This window comes from Carlito syrichta, unplaced genomic scaffold, assembly GCF_000164805.1.
Source record: "Carlito syrichta isolate Samal-C Ts95f unplaced genomic scaffold, Tarsius_syrichta-2.0.1 Scaffold153937, whole genome shotgun sequence".
Classification (NCBI taxonomy): domain Eukaryota; kingdom Metazoa; phylum Chordata; class Mammalia; order Primates; family Tarsiidae; genus Carlito; species Carlito syrichta.
This window is the reverse complement of record NW_007098033.1, coordinates 135,516-144,829: the sequence shown is the minus strand read 5'-3', so window position 1 is coordinate 144,829 and position 9,314 is coordinate 135,516. Positions and strand designations below refer to the sequence as shown.

At 37.6% G+C, this 9,314-nt stretch overlaps 1 protein-coding gene across 2 annotated transcripts in view; it reads right to left on the bottom strand.

The window, feature by feature from the left end:
- The window catches only part of UBE2Q2 (ubiquitin conjugating enzyme E2 Q2), a 49,292-nt gene that overhangs the window by 3,530 nt on the left and 36,448 nt on the right, over positions 1-9,314 (bottom strand). For both annotated transcript variants that reach the window (XM_008050883.1, XM_008050884.1), the window contains 3 exons: positions 7,526-7,574; positions 6,963-7,058; positions 827-893 (listed from right to left, as the gene is read on the bottom strand). In XM_008050883.1, the coding sequence (XP_008049074.1) occupies positions 827-893; positions 6,963-7,058; positions 7,526-7,574 (212 nt within the window). The remainder of the gene's footprint in view (positions 1-826; positions 894-6,962; positions 7,059-7,525; positions 7,575-9,314) is intronic.

The window sequence follows — 9,314 nt, the reverse complement described above, 5'->3', positions numbered from 1 at the left end:
ACTGCACTCCAGCCTGGGCGACAGAGTGAGACTCCAACTCAAAAAAAAAAAATTTACAACTTAAATACTCTTATGTGTATACTGAAATCAGAACTGTTTGTTTTTTTTTTTTGAGTCAGGGTCTCTCTGTTGCCCAGGCTGGAGTACAGTGGCACGCTCATGGCCACTGCAGCCTCGACCTTCTGGGCTCAGGTGGTTCTTCTACCTCGACTTTCAAGTAGCTGGAACTACAAGCGTGTGCCACCATGCCTGGCTAATTTTTTTATTTATTGCAGAGACAGGGTCTTGCCAAGTTGCCCAGGCTGGTCTCGAACTCTTGAACTCAGGTAATCCTCTTGCCTCTGCCTCCCAAAGTGAGCCACTGCACCAGGCCAGAACTATTCTTACTTGAATAGATGAATGTGTAAGACTGTCAAAACCATTTAGTCTGAAGAACCTCAGAAATAGCTGGTCATGATTCTGACTGTATTTATTCAATTATAACAACAAGAACTCCACCTATAAAGAGTTGCTTTTAACTCAATTCCTATCCTAATACTATAGATTTCAAGCAAGTAAAGTAAGTCATTCATTAATCTACAAAAAAATGCTGACTGACTCAGAGGTACCCAGACCAAGTGTTTAGAATGCAAACATTTTGTAGGAAGCAGAATGTTAAAAATTCACTAAAAGATTCTGAATGCAGCACAGGTTAAATTTTTTTCACTATGATAACAGAACTTTATAATAAATTAAAGCAAAAATAGAAAAAATAAAACAGGATAAATATCAATATAATATATAAAATTTCATAAAACACAATAAATACTTATTGAATTAAACATACCATTTTTCTCATGTATCTGTACAATGGAATTATAGGATTGCTGGGCTCTTGCTAGATTATATTGGTTCTGAAAGAGAATTACACATTTTAAATCAAAATTGTAACTAGATGAAAATCATGACAATAAATTTATGACTGCATCACTGCTGTGCTTAAATGAACACAGGAAACAATTATATTTCTACTTCAGAAACCATTTTAATACTTTCATTTCTCGATTTCATTAGTCTCTACAATTTTATAAAAATAAAAAAACCAACATTGCACCCAAGTAAAAATCTACAAGTCTCACAGTTCATCTGAGTAGGTCTTCCTACCATTGGATAAATATAAAGCTTTCTGGTGTCCCTCTCCATACTGATGATCAAGTTAAAGGATGCTATTGGAACATGAGTAAAATTCAAACTCCCTTCCTTGTAACTTCTAACTCCCAAAACCAAAAACAATCTACAAAATATTACTTTCAGATAAGAAAACACTAAGCTTCAAGATGATACATATGAATGACATTTTTGTTAGATTTAAAGAACGCCTATAACTGGCACCAAGTCATTATTTAAGGGAATCTGTTTTTGGTAAAAAATATAGAATCTTTTTTAAGGAGACACATCTAGGATTAATTTTGTCACCATAAGTACAACCAACCTATATCTTAACTTCCCAATTAATATAACATGAGCATTCTTCATAGTGATACACTATCTATTATGCCACAGAATTTTTTTGAGTAATAAATTCACACAGTTCAAGACTCAAAAATGTATACAAACATTCTATGTAAAAACTCCCCTTCCTACCTGTCCCCTAACCACCCAGTTTCTCCGCTTACCCTCTTCCTCTACCCAAGTTAACCAGTATTAATAATTCCTTGTATATCCTTCTTTAAGATTATACAAGAAAATTCATGGATAGCCCATTATTATTAGCCACTTTTCCCGCTTTCCTCCACAGATAGTTGCATGCTACAGACACTGTTCTTTCCCTTTCTCACTTAACATAACTGGGAGCTTGTTCCATATCAGTACACTGAAAGCTTTACCTTTCTCTTTTTTAAAACAGTGAAATATTTCTACTGTATCTAATAGCCCAATATCTAATCAGTCTCCTATTTGGGGACATTTAGGCTGTTTTCAATATTTTGCTGTTACAATGTTGTAATGAGCAACCTTGTACATAAATGTGCAGAGTACTGGCAAAACTGTCCTCAAGTGAAGTTGCTGAGTCAAAAGATATATATGTACCTTTGTAATTCTGAGATAATGTTAAACTGCCCTCCATAGGGTGGTAAATGTGCTTGCCCACCAGCCTTCTGTGAGGATACCTCAATACAGCCTCACCAACACAGTATGTCACCAAACCTCTGTGATTTTTGAGAATATACTAGGTGAAAGATGGACTCTCAGTGTAGTTTTGATTTGCATTTCTATTATTGAGTGAGGTTGAACAGTCTCCGTATGTTCATGAGCCATTTATTTCCACAGACTTTTTACATCCTTTTCCCATTTTTCTACAGGGTAGTCTTTTTCAATTTCTAAGAGCTCTTTAAAATAGCAAAGCCCTGCCATAATGCACCTAAAAAACTAAAACACATAAAATGTTGTGTTTTCTTAACATTAACAAAAAATCGTTTTTTCAGTACTTTCACAAAAGGGACAAAAATAAAAGAATGAGAAGCAGACTGTACATAAGAAGTACACACACCTTGACACTCCCAAATGACTGTGGAGCAGTTGCTGCCTAAACCTACCGCCCATCCACCCAAGGCAGGAGGAGAAAACAGGAATGTTAGCATTCCCCATGTTCAACTGTCAACAGCAAAGTATTCAAAGATCAGTTTAAAGGGAATGTTTCTGCAGCGGCTTTATTATAGTGTGCATTTAGCTCTTTCTACTTTTCTAACTCACTGATTTCTGCTTATGTCTATTAATTTCTCCACTCTGCTTTCCTTCAAGTTATCACTGGGTAAGAGGCTTGATTTACTTTCATACTTTTCTTAATGACATAAGGATTTGACGGCAATGAACATTCCTCTGACCTCTCCTTTAGCCTCTGGTGAGTAATGGATTATTGCTATTCTCTAGATATTCTACAGTTTCCATTTCAAATCCCTGTCTGACCTAAGGGCTGTATGAATTTTAAAATTCCACAAAGAAGCATTTGTTTTTTGGCTTTGTTATTATAGTTTTATTTTATTAAGATCAGAGAATGACATCTATCCTTTTTCCACTTTTTAGTATTTGACGTTTTCCTTCATTGAGAAAGATTAGTTTCATGAATGTTCCAGATAGGGAGTGGGAGGGAGGAGACAGGGAAATAGAATTTAAGTATTTTAATTATGGTTCAATTCTAAGTGTTTTAAAATTTTCATTTTATTTTTTATTTTTATTTATTTATTTATTTTCTTGAGTTGGAGCCTCACTCTGTCGCCCAGACTGGAGTGCGGTGGCTGGGAGCCTCGACCTGCTGCTCCGGCGATCTTTCCACCTCAGCCTTCCGAGTAGCCGGAATTACAGGCATGCGCTACCACACCCGGCTGATATTTTGATTTATTGTAGAGATGAGGTCTCACTGCCCAGGCGGGTCTTGAACCCGTGGGCTCAGGCAATCCACTCACCTCAGCCTCCCAAAGGCGCGGGATTACAGGCTGAGCCACCGAGTCGGGCTTCATTTTATTTTTTAACCATGATTTGCAAGGGTGCATGAATTTCCAAATTCATGCATAATTTTATTAGTCTCATTATTGCCTTCTAACCTTAATTACATGATATTTAAATTACATGGCTTATATGGTACCAACTGTTTTTAAATCTTCTGATTTGCTCTATGAATTAATATATGATTAACTTTTCCCCCATATTCTATATATGCTTAAGAAAGCTATATAATATATCTAATCATTGGGTACAGAGTTCTATATTTGTCCATTAGACCATAACTGCTAATTGGTTATTCCTATCTATATATAATTTACCATAAGGCAGGATTTGTTGAAATTCCCAACTATGATGGTGGATTTGTCAATTTCTCCCTGTGGTTTTATCAGTTCTTCCTCTGTATTTCAAGAGCTTTTTTTTTTAGACAGAATCTCACTCTGTTGCCCAGGCTGGAGTCCAGTAGCATGCTCACAGTCACTCCAGCCTCACTCGACCTGCTGGGCTCAGGCCATCCTTCCAAGTAGCAGGAACCACAGGCGTCTGCCACTAGACCCGCTATTCTTATTTATTTATTGTAGAGACAAGGTCATGCCAAACTGTCCAGGCTGGTCTCAAACCCCTGGGCTCAGGCAATTCTCTCGCTTCTGCCTCCCAAAGTGCTGGGATGACAGGCATGAGCCACCACGCCAGACTCGATGCTATTTTGATAGCTACATAAAGTACAAAACTTGCTATATCCTCCAAACTAACTGATTTTTATCATTAAGTAGTCACAAATGTTCTAAAATCCTATTTTGTTTGACACTAAAGCCAAATCACCTGTTTTTAATTAATGTTTATTGGCCTATCTTTTTTTGTGGAGTCAGGGTTTAACTCTGTCGCCCAGGCTGGAGTGCAGTAGTGCAATCCCGACTCACTACAGCCTCACTTCCTGGGCTCAGGCGATCATTCTGCCTTAGCCTCCTGAGTAGCTGGCCACCACGCCTGGCTGAAGGTTTTATATTTTCTAGAGATTAGGTCTCACTATGTTGCCCAGGCTGATTTCAAACTTCTGGGCTCAAGCAATCCTTCTGCCTCAGCCTCCCAAAGTACTAGGATTACAGGTGTGAGCCATTGCACCTGGCAAGCTGACATATCTTGATCACTCTTCCCTTTATAAAAACTTTCAGTCTTTTTGTATCCTCATATTTTAAACATCCTTCTTAAAAACAGCCACATTTTATTAATTCAGTCTAACTGGTAACTTCAGTCCACTTACATTTGTTGTGACTAATTCATGTGGACTTGCTTCTATTACCTTTATAAATTCTATTTTCTCACTTTCTAATATAATTTAAAATTCTCCTCTTGGGATTCCACTAAGACACATTTAGACCTTATTCTGATGTCTCTCTGTCTCATCTCTCTCTCAACTCTCTGTGCAACATTCTGAGTTCTTTGTAGATACCATCTAATCAATTATCTCTTCTAATGTCTAAACCATCTACTGAGTTTCTTATCTTAACAATTATGTTTTATTTACTTAAGTTCTACTTCTATTCTTTTTTAGATTGTCCTTATCATTCCTGATGGTCATACTGCTTGCTCAATTTTATGATTCCATCTTTTTTTACATTAGATTTCACACATAACTACTTTCTTATACTTCTAGTATCTGAAGACTATTTTGTATCTGATTATTCCAAAGTCTACGGTCTTTGGGAATATATAATTTCTGCCAATTCTCAAATATGCTGGGTTGCCTACTTGCATGTTGTGATCTTTGACTTGTGATTTTCTATTTGCTTAGTTTTAATTTTGGGGAATCCTGGGCTTAAATTAGAGATGATTTCCTCCAAAAGGTATCTGCATTTGCTTCTGAGGAGAGCTATTTATATAACCAACAAGAGACCACTTTAGTCCCCTTGGACAATCTAGGGGATTGCTGAACTGCTTTCTATATATAGGTTTCAACTCAAAATCCTCTGCCCAGAAAAAAAACAAAAAACAGATCTCTCATCTGAATGTGACCACAAACTAAGGGGTTCTATAGGTGAATAACCTAAGGTCTATGGGCAGCAGAAAAAGACAAATACCTTTCTTGACTGTAGAAATAGGTCAAGAGTTGCCCAGGGGCTGTGTGCTCCAGGATTTCACTATTTAACTCAACTACCATTCCCTCCACAATTTTGAATGGAAGCTTCTTAAGAGCACTATCTTACCTTTAAACCCCAATTTCCTACTAAAAGTTCTGATAACTCTGTCCTCAAGTTAATGTTACAGGCTGTATTTCATGTTAACTAAACAGAAAACCAGTTTGATAAATACCCTTCTGCCCCATGGCCTGCTCTCAGCTCCTTCTGGCTGAGCCTAGGGGAGTGAGACTGTCTGGTGCCAATTCTTGCTCTACCATCTGTGCCCTCAGATAAGTTACCTAACTTCTATGTGCTTCCATTTCCTCACCCACAAAATGAAGACAATAATAGTACCTACATAAGAGGGTTGATAGAGTTACTAGAAGTAAAAAGTTTAGACTAGAGCCTAGCTCATAAAAGTTCACTAGGAATTAACTATTATAACGTGATCTCAATTTGGCAAAACTTAAATACATATAATTTTTTACTTAATAGGATATACATTCCAATAATAAAATCAAAACTATAGATATGTTAATGTATAGTAAATATAACAAAGACTAAAAGAACAGATACCAAATAACTACATGATTATCAATTAGTATCTTTTTTCTTTTCTTTTCCTTTTTTAGCGATAGGTCCTCACTCTGTCACTTAGGTTGGCGTGCAGTGGCAGTCATAGCTCACTACAGTCTTGAACTCCTGGGCTCAAGCAATTCTCCCACTTCAGCACCCCAGTAGCTGGGACTATAGGTGTGCACCATCACACCTGGCTAACTTTTTATTGCTATTTTTGTTGAGTTGGGGGTCTCATTACATTGCCCAGGCTGATCTCAAAATCCTGACCTGAAGAGATCCTCCAGCCTCAGTCTCTCAAAGCACTGGGATTACAAGTGTGAGCCACCCTGCCTAGCCATACTTCTATATTTTCTACAGATCACTTTTGAAACAAGAAGAAAATAAACCAAATGAAAATGAAATTTTTTGCCAGGCTCGGTGGCTCAGCCTGTAATCCTGCGCCTTTGGGGGCTGAGGTAAGTGGATTGCCTGAGTCCGCGGGTTCGAGACCCGCCTGAGCAGGCGAGACCTCATCTCTACAATAAAATAAAAAAATTAGCGTGGTAGCGCGCCTGTAATTCCGGCTACTGGGAAGGCTGAGGCGGAGATCACCGGAGCCCAGCAGGTGGAGGCTGCGGTGGTCAGGAGCAGCCACTGCACTCCAGTCTGGGTGACCGGGTGAGATTCCAACTCAAAAAAAAAGAAAAAAAGAAAATGAAATTAACTGTCTCAAAAAGAATTAACTGAAAACAGGAGAAAGCCTTATAAAGTAATATCTTACAGTTTATGTAAAATTCTGAATAAAAGTACCTTATTTGCTCCAAACTGTACTCTGGCTTTGCCTTTGACTAAGGTGGCATTTATTTGCATGATGACTGATTCTATTGAGTAGGCACTGCTCCAGCCCTACAAGAAGAAGAAAACATCTGTAAAACACTGTAGTATTCCTGATTCCTACTGTAAAGTCTAACAAAGTGCCATACAAAACTCAACAACAGCAAATCAGCGTTAAGAAGTTTGTAGTCAAGTAGGAAAAGGAAAATTTCCAGAATCTCTCTCACATATACATACCCACCCCTACCCCACCCCCACACACAACCTATGTTTTATGTGTCTATAACAAGCAAATGATGACCTTAAGTAAAGGTCACTCTTCATGCCTATCCCAGCATAGATTCAGCACCAAGTACAATGTCATTTTACTGGTCTCCCTTTTTACTATTAAAAGTAGGTACCATTTTTAAAAAAAAAAGGAACTAAAATTTCTTTTTAAGTAGAAGGTATTACATAAGAACTTTTTTACTTAGAATTAATTCACATAAGCAAAGCACTTTATTGAGGTTGATAATTGAGTATCATAGGAACATAGTCACCTGTTTTGTGAGAAGTTCCATACATAGTGCTCCTCCACCCAACACATACCTTAAAAAGAAAAAAGGAATCATATAAAATTCTCTAGATTATAAATATTCCTTCTTAAACAATTTTTAAGTACTATTATTAAGAAAGTATGTATACAAGTAAAAAATTGAAGATAACATGCAAAAATGAAAAGCTGTTAAGGATACAGAACTATGAATAATTTAAGAATCTAATGCAAAGTTCATGATATTGTTCTTTATGGCTGCGTAATATTCCATTGTATATATGTACCACTTTTTTTTATCAAGTCGTCTTTTGATGGGCAGCACGGTTGGTTCCATGTTCTTGCTATTGTGAACAATGCTGTGATAAACATACGTGTGCAAGTATCTTTTTTATAGAGTGATTTGAGTTCTTCCAGGTATATTTCCAGTAGGGGGATTGCAGGGTCATATGGAAGGTCGATTTTTAGAACTTTTAGGAATCGCCACACTGTTTTCCACAGAGGCTGTACTAGTTTACACTACCACCAACAGTTCAGAGAAGTGTTCCCTTTTCACCACATCCTCTCCAACATCTTTTATTTTTTGAGATATTGCTGATGGCCATTCTGACTGGAGTTAGGTGGTACCTCAGTGTAGTTTTAATTTGCATCTTCTTGATGACTAGTGAGGCTGAACATTTTTTCATATATCTGTTGGCTGCTCGTATGTCTTCTTTTGAGAACTGTCTATTCAAATCTTTTGCCCACTAGAGTCTATAATACTGAGTGATCTTTCACAGAAACAAGAACTGAGTTTCACATGTTCTCACTCATAAGTGGACCTTGAACAACTACTGTAATACTATAAGAAAAGAACTGACGGTAGCGGGAAACTGAGGGAGGTGGGATTGACAGTAGTGGAAATCTGCCTGGGGAAGGGGGGGGCACACCTCATCAACAAGGGTACCCCTGCACAATGGATATTTGTATACCTAATCCTGAATTGTACCCCACAATTTTAAAATAAAAAAATTTTAAAGTTAAAAAATAAAATAAGGTGAAAAAAAAGAATCTACTGCTATCATGCTAATGTAATCGCTCTAAAATTCTTATCAATTTTTTTTAAAATTATGATTCTTAGAAACAGAATATCTTCAGATTATGATGCTAGAAACAAATAACTTCATCCTAAATATCCCAAAGAATAGGGGTAGAAGAACCAGTTTCCTTAAATGGCATTCAAGTATTCTTTGCATCTGAAACTCTTTCTACCATCATGTTATACAGCAAAGAGTTTTCCTCTGACAATGGCACTGACTTTATCCATAATAATAAATAGCTGCATGGTATTTTGTGGTTTAAATTGTTTTATCCATTCTGTTATGAGAATCAAATGGTTCTGACCATGGAGCCTGCTCCTCTCTAGGACTCCTCAATTTCTCTTTGCAAGCCTGGGAACTGTTCTCTGAACCAAACACAACTTCAAAGGATATAACAAATTTCCCTTTAGAAAAATCATTATTTATAACAAGATTCTTCTTTTCTTTTTTTTTGAGTCAGGATCTCACTCTGTCGCCCAGGCTAGAGTGCAGTGGCATGCTCACAGCCACACAGCCTCAACCTACTAGACTCAGGTGATCCTTTCACCTCAGCCTTCCAAGTAGCTGGAACCACAGGCATGTGTCACCACGCCTTAACCCTTTCTTTTCTTTTTTTTTGACAGAGTATCATTCTGTCACCCAGACTGGAGTGCAGTGGCTGCTCCCAGCCACCGCAGCCTCGACCTGCTGGGCTCCAGCGATCCTCCGCCTCAGCCT